Source organism: Arabidopsis thaliana, chromosome 3 (genome assembly GCF_000001735.4).
Source record: "Arabidopsis thaliana chromosome 3, partial sequence".
NCBI classification, from domain to species: Eukaryota; Viridiplantae; Streptophyta; class Magnoliopsida; order Brassicales; family Brassicaceae; genus Arabidopsis; species Arabidopsis thaliana.
The window spans coordinates 14,314,192-14,336,002 of record NC_003074.8 but is presented as its reverse complement, the minus strand read 5'-3'; the positions used below and the strand labels follow the sequence as shown (position 1 = coordinate 14,336,002).

Sequence of the window (21,811 nt, the reverse complement as noted above, 5' to 3'; positions counted from 1 at the left end):
TGAAATCAGTTGTACTTTACTCTAGTTAAAGTTGTAATGTCGAGGTTTGACATTTGTATAATATTAGGTGGTTATAATGTTTTGCTAGAGACAGCTTATAATCTATGAGTCATAACTCATTTCTAATATTATACAAACATAAAGGGTCACACACCTAAGTAAACTAAATCAATGTTGGATTAATAATAATATAATATATATGTTATATAAGATACACAAATATATTTGTATTTGTGCATATATAATAAAATATTTATTATACTATATATGTTATATATGATATACACATATTTATGTACTTGAATTTCAAAAGGGAGAAAAAAAGTTATTGGACTTTGGTCCATTATTAATCCTAATTAGTTAGAGTTAAACGTTTAACTATATATATGATATATTAGCAACGTTTGTGAGATATACTTTTAATCACAAGAACCCTAAAATATAAGACACAAAAGTTGGTATAAAGTTTTGAGATAAGATCTCAAATGAATTAGCATTCAAGATCTGATACGGGTAGAGGCACAACACTTAGGGTGCTAAAACAACCTCGAATTAATATGGTTCATTTTTCCGCTGCAGAATATTCAGGTATATTTAAACCCTAAGATCTAGATTTAATTCTTTATTTACACGATTCCTGGCAATAGATTTCGTTATTAGTATTTATAAATCCTTATACACCGGTACGAATTCCTACAAAGAATCTTACGCATGTCCGGCAGGTGAACTACGTTTGTCAAGGTAAGCTCACGTCCAGAGATAAGCTTGAAGACCACTTTCCCCCAGCCTTCACTTTTTGAAGTGGCGGAGTTCCCCATATAGAGTTTCTCCTCACTCTTGTTCTTGATATAGGTAGAAAACATGTACCTATCCAAGCAAATGTGTCTTGTTGCACCGGTATCGAACCACCAAGTTTTTGGATGGCTTTCGGCAACATTAGCCTCGCTGACAACCGCACACATGTCTTTCACCTCAGGGACAGTTCCAAACTGGATTTCTGTTTTATCCCCATTGGTTATGGTCTTGTCGACTTCAGCGACGTTGTAAACGTTCTCACTTGCCATGTTTACAATAGACCCAAAACCAGATTAATAACGTGAGTTAGTCAATACAAAAACTGCAGTTTACATTGATGAATGTTTTCTATATGCACAAAAATGAAAGCAAAGTCAAGTTGCAGAATTCGTATACTTCACGTAAAATAATAAATAATTGCAATTTGTTTTAAAGCCAATTGTTAATTAAAAATTCAAAACCAATACGACGTTACAGTGTTTGCAAAGCCAAATGGTCCAAGCCAAAAACTCGAGGTCACGTTTTAATGTTTTTAATTTGCAGAGAATTGAAACCAAGACAAAATAAGTCTCTAAACTTTCAATTTGTAAAGATTGAAACACCAAACTGCAAGTTTAATCTATATGATTTTGGACAGACTTTGAAACTCAGTCCTGTATCACTATGAATTCTCGTTTTCTAGAGATAATCCAAAACAAAAAAAAAACTGCAGGTTTAATAGGTTAAGTCTCGATGACGCAACAACACTCACTTGTGATTATATCTTTTTCCAAGATAACAATGTGTTGGTCACAACAGTCTAAGAAACACAATTCAAAGTCTGATCAAAATACCAAAACAATTGGTTTCAAAACAGCTTTTAGAATCTCAATTCTCAAATACAAAGCTGCAGGATACGGCAGAATAGAATCTCAATTCAAGTCTGATATTGAACCTCTAAGCACCAATTCTTGATTCTTTTGAGAGATAAAAGGCTGCATCTTACGTACTCGGGCTTGTAATCGTAATTCAAAGCTGAGTTATAACAAACGCTGCACTTATTTTTTGAATCTCCAAGGTATAAGGATTGAAATTATTCAAAGAATTTGGTTTACATCTATTTATACAGAACATATGAGAGAATTAGGGTAGAGTTAACTATCAAAATTTACATTTAGATACTTAACTAAGTATTTACTTAATACTCTTATACGCTCCCTCAAGATAGAGGTACTTGAGTGACTCCAATCTTGACACATGCTTGTTGAAATCGTGATCGTGGAAGAGGCTTGGTAAGTGTATCCACCAGTTGATCAAGTGTAGAGATATAAGCTGCACGCATCATTCTACCATGTATTTGATTGTGAACTAAATGATAGTCGAGGGCAATATGTTTCATGCGGGAGTGGAATACCGGATTTGCGCAAAGATAGGCAATTGTCATAGTATGTTGTCACAGTAGTCGAGGGCAATATGTTGTCACAGTAGATCACTAGAGCTGTCGGTAAGGATATTTGTAGTTCAGTGAGTAGAGAACATAGCCATTGTACCTCGTAAGCAGTATTTGCAACGGCCCGGTATTCAGCTTCACTGGACAAGCGAGCAACACCGCGTTGTTTCTTTGAAGTCCAAGAGATTGGATTACGACCAAGATAGATTAAGTAGCCATTCGTGGAGATGTAATATTCAGTATCACCACCCCAATCAGCATCGGAATAGGCATGAAGAAGCATTGGTGAGGCAGCATTAAGATATATTCCATGTGTAAGTGTACCTGCCAAGTATCGTAACACCCGTTTTGCAGCTTGCCAATGCTCATTAGTGGGCTTGTGAATGAATTGGGATAGGCGATTGATGGCGTATGAAATGTCAGGACTGAAGGTTTCTGCGTAGTTCATTTAATGACAGGACTGAAGGTTTCTGCGTAGTCTTGCCCATACCGTTGATGAAAACCCTTAGCGACAAGTCTTGCTTTATATCGATCTAGGAGCCCATTGGCATGGAATTTCGTCATAAAGACCTATTTGCAGCCAATGATATTTTGAGTAGGTTGTGGTGGGACTAAATCCCAGGTGTGATTCTTCATAAGTGCATCGAATTCATGAGAAGAGGCACAACTCCAATTTTCATCTTTCAAGGCTTGTTGAATTGTTGTCAGTTCCTTGGATTTGTACTTGGATTTGTGTTTATTGGCAGTGACTGTGAGGCTGAGTTTGTTTATTGGTTTGTGTATATTGTTTTTGGCTCAAGTTCGCATATTGTGATTATTTTGTGGTGGTTTATGAATTTGGTTTTGTGGTTGAATAGGCGCAGCTTGGATTAGATTTTGTGGATTTGTTTGTGGGTTTTGCTGAGTTGTGGGTTGCAACTCATTTTGGCGTGGAGCAATGGGCTCAATTGAAAGAGGGTCTGCATGGGTCGAGATTTGCGACCCATGTATAATTGGAGCTGTAGGCTCAGATATATGAGATGAGGAAGAGTTAGGGATATGAGATAATACTTGTGACGATGACGATGGTTGTGGTGAGAGGCGAAGGCCAGAGTGCGGGGATCCCGGTGGCGTTGACGAAGTTGGCGGGGTGACCGGTGACATCTGATAAGCTCTGGTGTGAGACGAAGGTGAAGACGAAGATGATGATGTACGAGTTGTTGTGTTGTTGGGCAAATTCTGGGTGATGGATGATGGGCTTGTTGTTGATGGGTTATTGTATTGGGCCAGATTATTTGATTGGAATGGGCCTGTTTGATTTGAGCCCAATATTCTTGGTGAGTCTTGATGACCATTGTCGTCTTAAACACGTGAGTTATGTCTAGGCAGCGGATGAGTTGGAGTTCAGGTTGGACAGTAGGCGTCGACGGTGGTGACGGAGATATCTGAGGTGGTGCGAGCAATATCAACAACGGCGAGCTGGAATTTACCACATTATTGGTGTGGTCCTCTCGATTGGGCTTCACGAATGGGAAAACAGATTCAGCAAATTGAACGTGCCTTGACACATACATTCGCTTGGTAGGGGGATGAAAGCAAAAATATGCACTATGAGAAGTAGAGTACCTAAGGAAGATACATTGTTGAGAACGATTGTCAAGTTTATGTCTCGTCTACGAACGCACCCAAGGGTAACAAACACAACCGAAGACCCGACGCTTCTCATAATTAGGTGATATCCCAAAGAGTTTATGAAATGGTGACGTCATGGAGAGAACCGGAGTTGGCATTCGGTTTATGAGATAGACCGCGATAGAGAAGGCGTACGTCCAATACTCTTTTGGAACCAAAGCAATTGACATAAGCATGAGACCAGTTTCCACTATATGCCGGTGTTTGCGTTCAGCAAGGCTGTTGTTTTCAGGCGTATGAGATGGAGAGGTGAGATGACTGATTCCATGTGTAGAGAGGAAGCTTCGAAGTGCAACAAATTCCCCTCCGTTATCCGAAAGCAGAGTCCCAATGCGGCAGTGAAAACGATTCTCAACTAGGGCTACAAAGGCTTAGAATATTTTCGGACATCAGACTTGCGTTTAAGCGGATATAACCAAGTATAACGGGTAAAGTGATCAACCAAAACAAGGTAGTATTTGTGATTATCAAAGGAATAAAGAGGTGATGTCCAAACATCGGTAAAAATGATTTCTAGAGGACAAGTAGAGACAATGGTAGTTTGAGTAGAAGGAAGCTTATGGCTATTATTTATAAGATATTCTGAGCAAGGTAAGTGTTTTTGTTGTGAAGAAGAAAACGGCAGAGAATGCTTTGAAATAATAGAATGCAAAATAGAAGAAGACGGATGCCCCAATCTTGAGTGCCAAGATGTAAGAGTTGTCTTTGGACCGGAACAAGAAACCATCGCAGTAGTTTGAGGAGATGTCACAAGCAAATTAAACCAAAACACGATTAGTGTTACAAAGACGATATACAGAAATGAAATTTTGTGTATCCGGAACACATAATATTTTATCAAGTAAGTAAAGCACGTATTTGATTGGGAAGAAGAGTGGAACCCGTGTATGATAGAGATATTGTTGACCCATCAGCTATGAGAGCATCGTCACCGCCATTGTACGGTTGGTGTAGCGCCAAGTTCTTGAAATCAGAAGTAAGATGATGAGTCGCGCCAGAATCAAGTAACCAAGGCGAGGCAGGATATTGTGACCCAATGGCTAGGTTTGCTCGTGGTTGTCATGGGCGGAAAGGAGAGCTTTGAGGGTGACTCTGTGATGTTTGAAGAGACTGAAACCGCGGGCAGCGTCGAGCACTATGCCCTTGGGTTTGACATATTTGGCAATTGCCCAAACACGGTTTGGAGACCCTTTCGTCTGGTATGGTCTGATTGTTCGAAGGCTGCTAGGATGTGTTGTTGTTGTTGTTGTTGTTGTTGTTATTATTGTATCGTTTTCTATTGTTATTGTTGCGGTTGTTGTAGTTGTTGCGGTGTTGGGCAGTGTTGGCAGAGACAGGAACCATCGATGTGGCAGCAGCTTGCTTGGAGAGAAGCTTGGCTTCATGGTTAAGAAGTCGTTCATGGACTTCTGTGGTTTGAGGAGGCTTATCCTTGGCAACGATTTGATCAATGACAGGTTTGTAGTCATCGGGAAGACCCTCGATAATGTGCTCAATCTGGTCATCATGTTCAAGAGGTTTTCCAAGAAGAGCAAGAGTATCGAGAAAAGTTGTGATTCCCTTGATATACTCATCAATGGTTAAGGTACCTTTGTGGAAGAGTTTGAGCTGATCTATCAGTGAGCGGATGTGTGTACATGAAGGATTGACATATGTGGAGGCTAGCTTCGTCTAGATCTCAGCGGCACTGTATATAAGCCTATCTTGATGACGCCAACAATCTCTTGAAGAGACGGTGAGATGGAGCCTATGAGAACACTGTATATGATCCTATCTTGACGACGCCATTTGGTGTAAGCAACATTTGGGGATGTCACATATCCAACTATTACAGTGACAACCGGAATTTCTGTGGTGTCATCAAGGTGGTGCACTAGTTCATACCCATCAATGAGAGCATGAACTTGGAATTTCCACACGAGGTAGTTTGTGGTCGTTAGTTTCGTGATATTGAACATGTTGATGTTGTGGATGGTGTTTGTTGTGATCGATATTGCATCGTTTGTGTTTTTTGAGTTTGCCATGGTGACGGCTGAGTAAAAAAAATGGAGAATTTTTAGGTTTTTAGGACCGATAGCTCTGATACCATACAAGGATTGAAATAATCTTATTAATCAAAGAATATGGTTTACATCTATTTATACAGAACATATGAGAGAATTAGGGTAGAGTTAACTTTCATAATTTACATTGATATCCCTAACTAAGTATTTACTTAATACTCTTATACAAGGTGAATTCGATTGATGTTTCTCTGTTTCCGAAAGAACAACCAAGTCGAGCCTCGCCACTCGTCACAATGAGTTTGACGTTTACCAATCGCAACCAATAAACTCAATGTACACACTCACAAGCTTCCCACGTTTATAAAATTCCAATTCCAATCTGTTAATGTTTATAGAACAAAACGGATTCAAAGGGTTAAGACTGTAGGAGCTAAAATTAGCAAACACTACGTAAAGCAATTGAAATTGAAATCACAAATGTTACGGAAAGACAAGAGAGGAGTCGAGTTGATGAACTCTGTCCTTAACCCTTTGAATCATCCGTAGTGTGACGGTTTCTGTGTGATTCAAGGATCCCATGATACAACCTCTATAAACTATTTTCGGAAAACAGCTCTAACGAACCAAGTGTTTCTACGATACTTTTGAATACTTTCTATCAAAGAGAAATTGCTGGATATATGTGTTTCTATATGAGCGATATGAAATTCTCAGTCCCTTAAGAAAAAGACCTCAAACGTCCATATATTGAGGTTTGAGATTGGTTTAATTTTTAAGATCAATCAACCACAACCAATGCAAATCCAGGAGAAGTGGGTGATAGCATGACGCAACGATCTCACAATGAAGCCGAGTCTCAAGGAGACGTGAAACAAAAGATACTGATTCTCATGGAAGCGTTCAACTCCACTCAACACACTCTTGGAGCTCCAGTGAGAACAAACCAAATCATTATAGCCCATTTCTCATTCACACAATTTAATTTTATAAAGCCCACTTGACTTAATAAAATTTGATCCAACATATGACGATATCTCCAAATGAAAAGTTATATATCTCTCAAATTTTTCGTACTAAATCCAATTTCCTCGCAAATTTGTTGCGATTAGTAATTGATTGTAGTATATATATGTACTGAAAATTATTTTATTGTCTTCACAATCACATAAATACATGACTATATTTGCCATTAATTATTTCCATACCAATTAAATGTCTAATTAGCCGACAAAACCAACGGATTAAACTAAACCATTCTAAAGTAATCACCTGTAAAAGATTTTGCGTCTAGGAAGAAGCTATGACGTCGACTAAAAAGGCTTTGTTAGTCTAAAAATATTATTTTGGTATAAAAAACTCGCAAAGTCAAACATGAACTGCTCGAAGTCGCATATAAATGGTTCAAGAGGCCAAATGAAAGTGAACAACGAGAGAAAGCATTTAGCAAAAGCAAAAACATGTCAAACAATTCTTCCAAGAGTTTTTGCTTGTTAGGGTTTCCATTGATTCTTATTCTTCTTCTAAGCTTCTTACTTTTTTCTTCGTTCCCTAATAATGAATCTCCACCTCAACAGTTCTTCTCTTCACTTACTATGTCCTCTCTTCTTGTTCACACAAATGCATTACAATCCTCATCTTCTTCTTCTTCGTTATACTCTCCTCCGATTACCGTAAAGGTAAGAATCTCTCGGATTCATATGTATAGTTTTCCTCTTTCATTACTATACTGATGTTTTCATATATTAACGTTTGCAAATCTACATGCTATATGGTGAAATTCTCAAAATCAATACATGATTTTCCGATGATTCATGCATGTGTTATATATTATTTGAATTAGTCATTTGCTATATTAGTACTCGATGTCGATGTTCATGTATATTGTAATGATTCGTACGACTTTTGGAACGTACATAACTAATCTTTTATTCTGGTCAACTTGACATGTACATGTGTATATTATATATAGTATGCATATATACATAGAAAACAGTCGTAGTTTGTAGTAGTGAAAATGAAGTAAAGGTAATAACAAAATTAAATGAAATGTCGGCAGAGAAGGAGCAATCTTGAGAAAAGAGAAGAAGAGTTGAGGAAAGCAAGGGCTGCAATTAGAAGAGCCGTCAGGTTTAAGAATTGCACGTCCAACGAAGAAGTTATTACTTATATCCCCACAGGCCAGATCTACAGAAACTCATTTGCCTTTCATCAGTTAAGTTTATACTTTTGATTACATTTTCTTTTGTGATGACTACTTATAAATAAATATATATTTTAAATTTTTGTAACCTTTGAAATTTTACTAAAAACTTTGAGTTCACTAATATACAATTAATTATTATTATATATTTACAATTATATTTATTTAAGTTTTGTAATTTTATATATATCAACATACAAATATTATAACCCCTTAATAACAAAGTACTTTAAAAGTTAAAACTATTTATTCAATGTAACCTATATTATTGAACAACAGTTTGATCGTTTGAATCAGTGGAAACCATAAAAACCAATAAAACAATTTACACAATTTCAAATATATGATGCATTTGTCGTATTTTGACAACTTTTAAGACTGTCAATATCAAAATAAAATTACTTTGATGATAAAACTATAGATGATACTACTATACCATAGTTTGAAAACATAACACAACATATTTAAAAATATTATTCTTATATATTATTTTACTGAATTTTGTTAATTTTTACGTTTTGAATCCATTTTTTTTATCATCTTAAGATGTTATATGCATGAACCAAGATTAATAGTATATAAGAGATTGCCTAATTGCCTAACTTGAAGGTATTTCACCAAACTTTCCACTGTTTTGAAAAAATTGAGTGCAAGTCATTCTCACTCAGTGTTACGGAACCACGGAATATGCAAATTTAATTGAACTTTCAACTCTACCATTTCTTAATTAATTAATTAAGACGTCAATTTGCCTCATTTGTTATATCACATAATTCATAATATGCCAAATTTAATTAAACTTTCAACGCTTCCAATTTTTTATACTTTTAAATTAATTTAGAAGCCAATTTGCTTAATTTGTTATATCACATAATTCATAATATAACAAATTTAATTGGACTTTCAACGTTTCCATTTCTCTATTTTTTTTGTTAATCCAAAATAAAAATATTATAACACTCTTTCTTTCTAGTTTTGATATCTCGAGGAAGAGTATTGGAATTCTTTTATTTTCGGTCAACTGAGATATATTGACATTTTGACCCACTCACAAATTTATGTTAAAAGGCCTTAGACTATCACGAGCGCCTGCGAGAATAGTTTCTCATATTCAAAAATATTTCATAGCCCGCGAACATGTTCGTTGGTAACTAAAAGAATAAATCATAATGATCTTTTCACAGAAAATCGACGAGAATCATGGGAGAAAGGGGTCGATTTAGGCTCCTTCCCTTCCACTGCATAGCTTCTGCTTATCGCGTGAACGTGTGCAATTTTGATTAGAGGAGCAAGCTTGGGAACGGGAGGCTAGGGCGCAAGAGCACACGCGAGAGAACCTTGCCTTGTGGGTGTCCGATGCACTACCGCTCGCCCCTGTAGCAGGGTTTATGACCCAACTTGCCCACGAAAAAACGAAAAACTTTGATTACAAAACCCTAAACTCATTGAAATTATCAAGCAGAAAGAAGCAGAAAGAAGTATATTGTAATTTGGGTCGTTTAAATCTCACACTTATATTCAATAGAAGATTAAATTTTCAAAAATGCTTCAAATCACATTTTCTAAGAAGTGCTTATATTTGAAAAATACTTGGGTGAATCCATTCATTCACCCCTTTTTCATTAACCAATTAGAATTTGACATGTCATTTATTTAAAGAATAAAGAAATTAAAATCAATAAAATAAAATAAATTAAAGAAACAAATTCTGTAGAATTTAATTTATTAAGGAAATTATTGGTTTGGGTTTTTAAAATAGTGTTTAGGGATAAGATTTTATAAATAAACAAATTTATATTTTGGTTTGGGTTGATAAAATAGTGGTTAGGGTTACGATTACGTGATTAAAAGAATTTATATTTTGATTTGGGTCGATAAAATTGTGGTTAGAGTTTAGATTTTGTGATTAAAAGAAATAATATTTCGGTTTGGGTCGATAAAATAGTGGTTAGAGTTTAGATTTTGTGATTAAACAAATTTAAGTTTTGATTTGGGTCGAGAAAATAGTGGTTAGGATTTAAATTTTGTGATTAAACGAAATTATATTTCGGTTTGGATTGATAAAATAGTGGTTAGGGTTTAGATTTTGTGATTAAACGAAATTATATTTTGTATGGGTAGATAAAATAGTGGTTATGGTCTAGAATTTGTGATTAACAAAATTATATTTTGATTTGGGTTGATAAAATAATGGTTAGGTTTTAAATTTTGTGATTTAATTTATTTATATTTTAAATATATGATATGTCAAATTCTAATTGGTCACTACAAAGGGGATGAATGAATGGTTCATCCCCTAGGGGTAAACCCAAGAATTGTTCCTGATATTTGATAAAAGAACTTCTTTGGTAAAACATTGTTTGTCGTTTACATATTGATACTAACTCTAAACAGATATAATATATTGAACCAATAAAACAGGAGTCACATAGAAATGATGAAAACATTTAAGGTGTGGTCGTACAAAGAAGGAGAGCAGCCACTGGTTCACGATGGACCGGTAAATGATATCTACGGAATCGAGGGACAGTTCATTGACGAGCTTAGTTACGTGATGGGCGGACCAAGTGGCCGGTTTAGAGCTAGCCGGCCAGAAGAAGCCCATGCCTTCTTCTTACCCTTCTCCGTTGCCAACATTGTTCACTACGTCTACCAACCCATTACCTCGCCAGCCGATTTCAACCGGGCCCGTCTCCACCGGATTTTTAACGATTATGTAGACGTAGTGGCTCACAAGCACCCTTTTTGGAACCAAAGCAATGGTGCTGACCATTTCATGGTCTCTTGCCACGATTGGGTAACGTATACATAACTTCTATAAATCATTTCAACATATCATTTGGTTAGGTTCGGTTTTAATTGGGTTTTTTTTCTTACCAATTTGGATTGGTTACACCTAACAATGACTAAATATTTTCTACTTAACTTGATATAATTAGGCTCCCGATGTGCCAGATAGTAAACCAGAGTTTTTCAAGAACTTCATGAGAGGACTATGCAACGCCAACACATCGGAAGGTTTCAGACGAAACATCGATTTCTCTATACCGGAGATTAACATTCCTAAAAGGAAGCTAAAGCCACCATTTATGGGACAAAACCCTGAGAACAGGACGATCTTGGCTTTCTTCGCAGGAAGAGCTCACGGATACATTAGGGAAGTTTTGTTCAGTCACTGGAAGGGTAAGGATAAAGACGTTCAAGTTTATGACCACCTCACAAAGGGACAAAACTATCATGAATTGATTGGTCATAGCAAGTTTTGTCTTTGTCCTAGTGGCTACGAGGTGGCTAGTCCTAGAGAGGTCGAAGCCATCTACTCAGGCTGCGTCCCGGTTGTCATATCGGACAACTACTCGCTTCCGTTCAACGACGTGCTTGATTGGAGCAAGTTCTCGGTTGAGATCCCGGTCGACAAAATTCCTGATATTAAGAAGATTTTGCAAGAGATTCCACATGACAAATATTTAAGGATGTATCGAAATGTTATGAAAGTTAGAAGGCATTTTGTGGTGAACCGTCCGGCTCAACCATTTGATGTGATCCACATGATTCTTCACTCGGTTTGGTTAAGGAGGCTTAACATTAGGTTGCCTTCTTGATAGTATACTATAGTCATTGCATTACAATACCTTTTGTTCTTATATTTCTTTCAAGAGTTGTTTTAAAAAATCTCCATGTACCAAAACAGTTGTCTAGAGCTTTAATTACTCATATACGTTGTAAAAATTGTTAGAATAAAGACTTTCAGTTTTGGAATTGAAAGATAGGATTCAACGAGGCTTTTAGTTCAGTTGAAGATGTGCTATAGAGTTCATCTAAGAAGGAGCATTTTAAAATGTGCAGTAGATATCTTAAAGAGGGAAGCTCCTAATAGCAAATCACACGGTGGGTTTAAGACTAACCACAAAAGACAACATACATAAACTTCTAGAAAACAACAACATTTAGAGATAATGAAGCAAAGTCTCACCTATGCTTCAGATTTGATGGTAGCACTTGCATTTTGCGCAGCTGCGGAAGAAGAAGCATTACTCTCAAGAAGCCATTCCCTTGCGCAAATCAGAGCCTCCACTGTCTCGGGCCTCAGTGACGTCTTGTACTCATCCATTTCCCTCGGTTCCATGTCAAAGACATAGTCAAAGGCTGCAGCTGAAACCGGGATTGAAAGGATGTCTCTAGCCATCTTTGACAAGGTCGGGTACTTGAGCTTGTTCTGTTTCCACCAGTCAAGAACATCAAACTCCTGAACCCTGGGAAGCAGGGTTTCATCAAGGTACTGGTCCAGCTCTGATTTCAGATTCTGCCCCGTTGTCTCCATTATGTACGTGTCAAAATCCGACAGTCCATCTGCTTTCCCACCTTCAGATGTCGTGTTTTGGGGCGACGGGAGCGCCATGTATTCGGTGAAGAGCTCGTGGATCCCATCATCCACAGTCTTGATGTTCTTCCCAGCATCTTCTCCAAATATCTTGGAGAAACTGAACTCGACAAGCTTCATCTTGAACCGAGGATCCATCACCACGGCCATTGCCAAAACCAAGCTACAGTCTCTCCAGTACTTGTCTACCTTCTCTTGCATGGTTTTAGCAATACCTGTGACAAAAGGATCCTCTCCAGCTATCGCCCGAGACAAATCTGACTGTGTCTTCCACACTTCATGGAAGAAGGTAACAGCAGATGGGTTTCCAGTAGATTGAAGAGTGGAGACTGCTTCGAAAAGAGGCTTCAGGAATGTGCAAAGTGCCTCCACATGCCTCCAATCCTCTGCTGAAGGAGGTTTCTTGTAGTCAGGATCAGCAGTGTCTAAGCACGAGAACACTTCCTTTAATTCTGAAGCAGCCACAAGCATCATATATGTTGTGTTCCATTGCGTCTGATCATCAAGAGAAAGCACCTTCTCGCTTGGAACTTGAAGCTGTTCCTTGAGCTCAGTAAACCTCTCCTCATGGGACTCTGACGTTTTCACATGCTTCACACTGTCCCGGATGTTCTTGATCACATCTTTCCCTTTCTCCAGGACATCTTTAGCGAGGCTACCAAATGTTCGGGCAACACAATTCCCTATTACCAACTGACCATCCAGAATCCCAGGGTTCTTGATGCAGAGTTGAGGTCTGATGTTTTCAACCGCAGAGTTACTCGCCGGGTGGTTAAAGGTGACGTTAAACAACTTTCCCTCCAGACCCCATTCAGAAACACAATTTGCAACCGCGAGACTCAAGGCTTCGTCAGCTTCTGGATACGATTCCATCAAAACATTGAGAAGCTTCTTTTGTATCTTCCAATCGCTGTCAATGTAGTGAGCAGTTATAAACACATACCCAAGAGTTAGCTTGGAGGTCCAAAAGTCGAGCGTTAGACAGAAGCGTCCAGGAATCCCTTCTAAAGACTTCATGACATTCTGCTTTTCAGCAAGGTAAGTCGCCACACAGTCTCCTTGAACATTGTTAAAGCTCACAGCATCAAAGTGAGGCTGAATACTCTGCACGAACGAGACAAAACCTGGATGCTGAACCATGTGAAGAGGGTAGTCATGCATAATGATCATCTTAGCTATCTCTTGACGACACTTGTCCTGATTAAACGCAACATAGGGACTAGCGTTGTTCTGAGACCGGTAACGCCTTCTCGGAGTGTCAGTCTTGGGAGTGTAAGGAGTAGACATCAGTGGGTTGTTGTCATTGTCATGCGTATGGATAAGTGCAGGACATGTCCCCTTAAAAATGTGACGCTTAAGATGGCTAGTACCAGCCACTTTGTTACCGTTGCTGTAAGCAAAACTCTGATTACATCCTTTGCAAAAAGCTCTTCTGCAGTTCGGTTCTACCGCCTCGATTGTGAAATGTTCCCACACCATCGACTTCTTCTTGCGTCGCTTGATCGGTTGGGTCTCTGGTGAAACCATTTCAGTGTCATTGTACACTTCCAAAGCTGTTTCCTCTATTGGTTGTGTCTCTGGTGACCTTATTTCAGCAGTATCATTGTACACTTCCAAAGCTGTTTCCTTGATTGGTTGTGTCTCTGGTGACCTCATTTCAGTATCGTCATTGTACACTTCCATCTTCTTTGCAACATAACATAAAAAGGAAAATAACTGTTACCCAAACAAAGCCCACTATAATAATAACAATGATTAAACATTGGGCCTATTCCAAAAGGCCATGACCAACGGTAAATAATAAGATTGGTATAAGGGCAAAATCGGTATTTGACAACATCGCGTAGATCCAACAACTTAAAAAGAGAGAGAGAAAAAAAACAGATCTGAAGTTTTAAAAGGTCCTAAGAGTCGATCAAACATGGGCTGCAAATCAAAAACTAGAGCCCAGATTATAAAGTCTTCAACATAACGAAACTGATTCAAACAAAACACAGAAGTTTATAAGATCGGGCTTTTTTCTTTAAATCACACACACACACAAACACAAACAACAATTTCAAGTTTTTTTTTCAAAATTAATTTGCCTCCATGAGTTAAACCAAAACATTTGAACTTGGCTCCTAAACGACCTTAAGAACTTTATCAACCCAGTAAAATTGTCCTATGAGTTGAATTATTTCAGAATTAGCAGATCCAGTATGGTAATTGCATAAAGTAAATGAACCAAACGTATTTTCGCAGAGTAGACCAAAAGCTAACAATTTAACAAACAATCGAGGCAAAACTCTAAAATCCCCAATTAGATCCAGGCGAAATTAGATCCAGAGTTTAGGGTTTCGTGAAAAATACCTGCGAGGGAGAAATTGAAGCTCTGCGTTGTGAAGTAGAGAAGACGGAATGAAAATCGCCGGTTAGATGCGGTGGTGACGGAGGAATCGAGCCGATCTCCGGCGAGTAGATTGAGAAAGCGAGAAAGAGAGAAAGAGAGAGAGAGATTTGGGCTTCAGAGGCTAATTGGACCTTTGGATGAAAAGCAGACAAGGCAAAGAGATAAGTTTATGTTATTATCTTTAATCGAATAAGGATGCGTCTAAATAAGGGGTTAGGTCGAAATACTACTGAGAATGTTTGGGCCGGTTATTGGGCTTTTAAAGACGGCCCAGGAGTTTGTAAACAAAACCCTTTGCTTGATTAAGATCACGCGCTTTATTTTTACACGTGGCTAAGTGATTTGTTTTCTAGATCTACAATATTATAACATACGTACAGCGCGAAGCTATAATATTTTTTAAAAAATTAAAAAGAAATAATTTATTTAATAGATTAAATCTTTTTATATATTTTCCAAATGGACAACTCTTATATCTATAAATATTTAGTATACAATTACTATGTTTGATTTTTACTGATTAAAAATATAGAAACACTAACATATAGTTCATTAAGTTAAGATCTAAATTATAACTATATAATTTAAATTTAAATTATATTTGTTTTATTAATATTATTTGTTTTGCTTAGTGTTTAAGATAATATAATTGTATTTTGACTGTTATATCTAGGATTTCACCCGTAGTATACCGTCTCGTATTATTATCGACCCAAAACTGTCATACTATCTAATCATGTTCAGTGAAATTAAATATATTTAATGTACTTTACCCGTAATATATCGTCTCGTATTACTATCGACTAAACCCGTCCTACCATCTAACTCTGTTCAGTGAAATTAAACATTATTTTGTTATTTTGTTTAATAATACGTTGATTTAAAAGATATATAATTCAAATCAATTTAAAAGTTTTCTTTCAAATAGTTATTTAATTGTTGTAAAGTTCATATATTATAACATTATAAACCCGTTCTACCATCTAATCATGTTCGGTAAAATTAAACATTATTGTTTTTTATTTTTTTTTAATAATACTTTTATTCAAAGATTTATAATTCAAATCAAAGTTTTCTTTCAAATGATTATTTAGTTTATAAAGATTTCACATATTATAAATATTCTAAAAGTTTTTCCGTTAAATATTCTAACCGTTTAATAAACTTTCAATAACTAAAATATTTATCTTTTAATAAAATATAATATTAACAATGTCCTAAGATTTCTCCTTTTTGTAAGTAATTAGAATTGATGAAAATATATTAGATAAGAAAATGCTGACAATTAGAAATATTAATTAAAGTGCATGCAAAATTACCCTAAAATTACGTACGCAACTTTACTTGCATAGGGTATCTATAAATATCCGGTAAAGTCCCGACTAACCAAAGGGTTAAATGGCGAGCTGATTCTGGCCTTTCTCATAGTGCATCAGCTAATGTAAACCAACTATACTTTTAAACATCTCTCTATATATGTATATATATGTTTTCCGAAATGGAACCTTATTTCATAAGTTTTGGCAATATGTTATCTCTTATAGACTGAACAAATTTATGGGTGTTTTTGATTTCCTAGGTGAATTTGATTAGAGGATATTATGATGCTGGTGACAACGTAAAATTTGTTTGACTAATGTCATTTACCACAACCTTGTTGAGTTGGGCTGCACTTGAATATCAAAATGAGATTACTTCCGTTAAACAGATTGGTTACCTCCTGATTCAAGAATGGAGCTAATCCATCTTTTGATCACTTGATGATCAGTGTTCCAAACTTGCCACGCGGAAGGTGGGATGATGAAGGTGGTGATAAAACTATTTGCTTCTAAAGCCGTCCACGTCGGATTTTAAACGACCAGTCAGGAGCTGCCACATTAATAATTAACATATTTAGCATCTAATTAACTAACATTTTTAAAAATAGTAATTACTTCCTTAAAATTTAAAATAAAAAAGTGAACTAACAAATATTAAATTTAAACTTATAAATAAGGAAACTATATAAATATAATTATGTAATATTAAACCCAAACCTTTATAGGATTTTATACAACTAATGCAATATTTTTAAGTATAACTTAAAGAAACGTAACAAAGACGTGGTTTGATAGTGGTGTTTTTAATCGTATCAATTTGAATCAAATTCTCGAAGATATAAATTGAGGTCTTTCACTCTAGGAAGCGTGAAGGGGAAGAGGATCTAAACTGCATAAAAAGAGAGAAGTAATAGAGTTAAGTATCAATTTAGAAGCTAAAACATTTTCTTTGAATAACAGAAAACAAAATAGAGCACATCTTGACCAGCTTGAAAAATAATCATAATAACAAGAAAAGGAAGAGATTTTCGAAGAACAATTATGGAGCATGTGAAAAGTTTAGAAGGTATGGCACATATTGCTTGGACAAATCATAAGAGGATGGAAAGAGACATTGTAAGAAAAAATGAAACAAATAAAACGAGTGCTTGCAAAAAGATAGGAAGAGTGATAACTCTCACTAAAATATTGTGAAGACAGAAATTCATATACATATTGAAAAGAATGTGAGAAAAATATGAGTTGTTAAATGTAGATAAACTTATGAATATATTTCTATATAATATCTTATTTTTAGAAGAGCTATACTAACTAATACAGCGAAGATAAACGGAAAAACAATACTATATTTGCGGGTAGGGATGTCAATCGGACCTTAAGTCCGCGGGTCTAGTCCGTTTAGTGACATAGCGGGGCGGGTACGGACCTATATGTAGTGAAGTCCAATAAAAAGCGGGCCTAGCGGGTAGGGTCCGTTTGGACTGCGGAGTAAACAATACATGCCCATTAAGGGCCGCGGGTTTGCGGGCGACCCGTAAAAAATTAGACAAACAAAAAAAAAACCTTTGCATCTCCTTCGTTCAATCCGTTCTGCTTCAATTTTTCTCGAATCCTGAAGTAAAATTTCCTTTGTTGCTTCTATTCTTCTCGAATTCTCCTTTGTTCTTTTAGTTTTTGTAGTTTGTTCAATCGAAGTTGGAAAAAAACTAAGATTTTACTATGAATCAGTGATCGCTCCTAAGCGAGCTGTTGAGGCTGTAAAATTCAGAAGGAATAAGCAGAGAGATTGAGAATTTTGGGTTTGTTATAGTTAACCCAACAGATGAATGGAAATATGTCTCATGTCAAAGACTCAGAACTCAAAACACCTTTCTCTTAATTCATGTTGACGATAAAGCTTGATATTGATGAAGAGACATCTTGAGTTTGAGATTCATGTTTTCAGTTTATGACTTTAATTTAATGTTTCAGTTAAGTACTTTAGTTAATGCTTCTGCTTAGTTACTTTTTATACTTCTTGGATCGAAGATCACTTAGTTTGTGTTGGAAAATTGTTATTTCCACAGAAGAGAGTAAGAAAACAGAGCTCACAATCTTTTGATTGTGATTTGTGAACAGAGAACGTTTTTCTATTTTGTGATCTTGGTTCAAAACAGGAGTTAGTAAATAATGATACAAATGTAGAGAATTACGCATCATGAAAATTGATTGCAATGGGAATAAGTCAAACTTTTTAAATGTAAAACGAAATCACTAAAGGAAATTGAAACAAGGGTCTTGTGGATAAACTCCAGAAAATATACACACAGACATAAACATAACTAAGACTGATATATTAATTATCAAGCTATGAAATGTTACATAAACCAAAATTCAAAGATCCTAAATTCTCTGATGTGAAACAAGAGAATAAACAAACTCAAGACCATTTAGCAGCTATAGCTCACTTCTGAATATTACTACACAAGAGAATAAACAAACCGTTGGGCTTTGCGGGGCGGGTTAGGACTGAGTTTTGTAACCCGCGGTCGTCGGCGGGCAGGTCCGTCGCGGATCAGAAGAAAAGCGGGTACATCGCAGGCGGTCCAAACGGCCGCGGACACGCCCGTCTGCCATCCCTATTTGCGGGTACCAAAATAAGAAAGTCGTCGTAGTTATTTTCCATACAAGAATTTATTTTATACGTAAAGAACATCGTTATCCAAAATATCTAAAGATAAAGAGATAGTTATGAACCAAAAGAATGTTCTTTTGATAAATGTTGTAAACCTAAAAGTTGTATTAAAGTTATTTTTAGTTATATATTTAAATTGTAACTATTTGTCATGGTAATTTTAAAAATCAAAGAGTTTATAATATTAACAACAAGTAGACATATAAAAACATATCTTTCAAAATTTTCAATAAAGAATTTTAGTCACACAAAAAATTATTAAAAGTTTTACAAATAGACCCATGCGTCGCGTGGGTTCATAACCTAGTACAAATATACAACTACACCACTTTGGTTGGATGTATTCGATAATTAATGTTCACCAACTGCATGCCAAAGGATTTACCCGAGTTTAATTTCTTTTGACATGTCTTTGACAAACCACGTTTCTAAAGATACAAACAGTTGTCATATATTAAGATAATTTAAGGTTTTTAGTATATATACTATATTTTACGAGGAAAAAACACGTTCTTTCAAAAGATGTTAGCCCTCTTTTAAAACCACATTATTGTATCATGGAATGTTGAGTCACACATTGCACACATATCACTGCAAGTCTGCAACTAAGAGACTGATCATAAATAAATCAATCATACAAATTAAACTGTCACACGTGATCTCATTAATTTCAAGAAATGGAGGATGATAAGAGTCAAGAGACGACGGAAAAAAAAGAGTCAAGAGATGACTAGAAGAACCAGGACCGGCCCGCCATGTAGGAATTTTGTACGCAAATAAAACATTTATGCCCTTTATTGTTTTTATATAATCACAAATAATAATAATATACAAAAGTTCTACTAAAACTTTATAAAACAGTTTTTTTAAAAAAATTATAAGCATTTTGTAAGCAAAAATGGAGGAAAAATCAAAATTACATTCTTTAAATATACATCTATTTAGATTTTTGCCTGCAAAACCATTCATCAAATTCACATAATCGAATTTTTCAAACATAGTTGTCTTAATGGATAGCAAAACTAACTCATTTATTTGATTAATCAAAACAAAAATTTTTATTTTGTAATCAAAGTTTAAGCACCTTACACTAGAAAGTCCTTATTTTTTATTTTGTAATCAAAGTCTTAGAGTTTAAGATTTATTTTTCTTAAGTCTAAACTTTTACTAAACTAAGTTCATTAACAAAACATTTTATTAACTTTAAAAAGGTTAAAGAAAAATAGTGAATGAAAAGCTTAACAAATATAAATACATAAAAAAGGCCTATAATTGTTTTTTTAAAAACATAGGAAACTTAAAACCTTTTTATAAAAATATGTTCTTCTACTGTAATGCCCTAAGTTGTGTAGAACGATGGACTAAAACCAAAGTGTTATTCAATATATGGTTTTAATAGAGCTGTATATTCCAATATGCTATGCCACATCACGATATTTTTATAATCAAACAGTAACTTATGACACTTAAAATTTTTAAAAAACATATTAATCTTATAACTTCACGAAACAGAGCAACAAAGGGTGTCTTGATAGGCATTGATTCTGCAACGATAAACGACCGTCGCATCAGCGCTAATACGGAGAGCCACGGCCTGCCGCTTCTTTGGCCCTGCTGTGTTTAGAATGCACAAATCTTGAGCCATAAATGCACTCCCATCGACAGTTGCACATAGAGAAAACGATAAGATTAATGAACAACTTTAAGTAAAAGCTTCAAACAAATAAAAGGTTATGAGAAAACGCGGATAAAACGTTTCAACAGGGTGTATACAACTACACCACTTTGGTTGGATGTATTCGACAATTAATGTTCACAAACTCCATGCTAAAGGATTTACCCGAGATTAATTTCCATTGACATGTCTTTGTCAAACCATGTTTTTAAGTACAAACAGTTATCATAAATTAAAATAAAGTTTTTAGTATCTATAGTCACGCTTCAACTGCAGTGTCATTTCGTTCCATGTGGATCAAAATTTTTACTCAGCTCGCCTCCCCTTAGATTACTGATCCTTGAATCTCTCTCAGCTAGGTAATCACGTCTATCACGGGGATATGGTTTACCCCACATTGATGTTCTCTGCGTCACTTCTTGAAGCACTTCCTGTACTACTCGGGGATTTGTGTGAAAGAACTTGTGTCTCGGTTTTGCTTGACGTGAGGCTTTAGGCCCTCGATATAACAAGGTGTGATTGTCGAGCTTCTCTTCATGCCTTGGAAGACGTTGGCAATTGTATTCTTTCATCGTTGCCCCTTTATACTCCAAGACTTCTCCCTGCTTAGCATAATTCTCTTTTCCTAAGAAAGAAATATCTCGAGTCAATGGAGATTTCGAACCATGGCTGCAAATATCATCATTAAATTTAATCCATGGTTTAGAATAGCCATTATTGGTGTTGTATGAGTCATGCGGTTCTGGTTCTGGTACTTCACGGCCTAATTCATCCTCAAACTATGATTCAGAATACTCTTCATGCCACCATTCTTCATAATTATCATTGAGACACATCTCCAGGTTGGTTTCTTCCTCTTCCACATAGTATGACGTCATCCTTGCTCCTTTGTTTTCGGGGAATTCCTTGCACAAACAAGAGAAAGATGTATCAAAAGTAAATCAATAAATTATGGTAAAGAAAATAAAATATGGAAACTTTTTATTTTTCTTTTTATTTTCTAAAATCAATGCAAAAACAAAAAATAAAATTCGAGAATCTAAAATATCAAAAGAGAAAACGATTTTTTTTTATTTTTCTTTTCTGGTTTTATAAAAGTAAAAGTTTAAAAAATCAATTAAAGCAACAAATAATGGTTTTATGAGTTTTTTTTTGTTTTTTTAATCCAAAATAAATAATAAACTAAAGCAAATTATTTTTATTTCTTTTTATAATAAAGATGCTGAAGCAAATAAACAATACCAAAAGCAAAACATAAAATTTTTATTT

At 35.7% G+C, this 21,811-nt stretch overlaps 3 protein-coding genes, 1 long non-coding RNA gene and 1 pseudogene across 9 annotated transcripts; 1 reads left to right on the top strand and 4 right to left on the bottom strand.

Annotated features, from left to right (window-relative positions):
- Window positions 1–1,971: 1,971 nt before the first annotated feature.
- Window positions 1,972–5,919, bottom strand: AT3G42174 (annotated as a pseudogene; the record flags this gene model as incomplete). The annotated part of the gene is made up of 1 exon: window positions 1,972–5,919.
- A 241-nt stretch (window positions 5,920–6,160) lies between these two features.
- Window positions 6,161–6,411, bottom strand: AT3G06375. Its single transcript, NR_141246.1, has one exon. It is a non-coding gene; the product is annotated as an other RNA (long non-coding RNA).
- Window positions 6,412–7,280: 869 nt separating this feature from the next.
- On the top strand, window positions 7,281–11,822 carry AT3G42180 (Exostosin family protein). Of its 4 annotated transcripts, NM_114085.4 has the most exons (4): window positions 7,327–7,577; window positions 7,958–8,112; window positions 10,523–10,898; window positions 11,041–11,729. In NM_114085.4, the coding sequence occupies exons 1-4, from the start codon at window positions 7,359–7,361 to the stop codon at window positions 11,701–11,703; spliced, it is 1,413 nt and encodes a 470-aa protein (NP_189804.4). In that variant the 5' UTR covers window positions 7,327–7,358; the 3' UTR covers window positions 11,704–11,729. The 4 variants fall into 4 exon arrangements, with proteins under 4 accessions (NP_001078231.1, NP_189804.4, NP_001326305.1 ...); NM_001084762.2 differs by lacking the exons at window positions 10,523–10,898; window positions 11,041–11,729 and adding an exon at window positions 9,286–9,645 and having other exon boundaries at window positions 7,281–7,577; NM_001339085.1 differs by lacking the exons at window positions 10,523–10,898; window positions 11,041–11,729 and having other exon boundaries at window positions 7,958–10,074.
- Window positions 11,823–11,933: 111 nt separating this feature from the next.
- Window positions 11,934–15,060, bottom strand: DAYSLEEPER (BED zinc finger and hAT dimerization domain-containing protein DAYSLEEPER). 2 transcript variants are annotated; one of them, NM_001339083.1, is made up of 3 exons: window positions 14,835–15,051; window positions 14,134–14,168; window positions 11,934–14,067 (listed from the first exon to the last, which is right to left on the bottom strand). In NM_001339083.1, the coding sequence occupies exons 2-3, from the start codon at window positions 14,163–14,165 to the stop codon at window positions 12,075–12,077; spliced, it is 2,025 nt and encodes a 674-aa protein (NP_001325676.1). In that variant the 5' UTR covers window positions 14,166–14,168; window positions 14,835–15,051; the 3' UTR covers window positions 11,934–12,074. The 2 variants fall into 2 exon arrangements, with proteins under 2 accessions (NP_001325676.1, NP_189803.1); NM_114084.3 differs by having other exon boundaries at window positions 11,934–14,168; window positions 14,835–15,060.
- Window positions 15,061–20,368: 5,308 nt separating this feature from the next.
- On the bottom strand, window positions 20,369–21,420 carry AT3G42160 (Pectin lyase-like superfamily protein; the record flags this gene model as incomplete). The annotated part of the gene is made up of 3 exons (NM_114083.1): window positions 20,369–20,481; window positions 20,934–21,211; window positions 21,350–21,420. The coding sequence occupies 3 exons, from the start codon at window positions 21,418–21,420 to the stop codon at window positions 20,369–20,371; spliced, it is 462 nt and encodes a 153-aa protein (NP_189802.1).
- Between the last annotated feature and the right edge of the window lie 391 nt (window positions 21,421–21,811).

Bases quoted from the DNA above. Each gene is read 5' to 3' on its own strand.
- AT3G42180 (NM_114085.4), top strand. From the start codon at position 7,359: ATGTCAAACAATTCTTCCAAGAGTTTTTGCTTGTTAGGGTTTCCATTG. The intron at 7,578-7,957 runs GTAAGAATCTCT...AAATGTCGGCAG, and splicing joins CTCCTCCGATTACCGTAAAG to AGAAGGAGCAATCTTGAGAA. The intron at 10,899-11,040 runs GTAACGTATACA...TGATATAATTAG, and splicing joins TGGTCTCTTGCCACGATTGG to GCTCCCGATGTGCCAGATAG.
- DAYSLEEPER (NM_114084.3), bottom strand. From the start codon at position 14,165: ATGGAAGTGTACAATGACGATACTGAAATGAGGTCACCAGAGACACAA.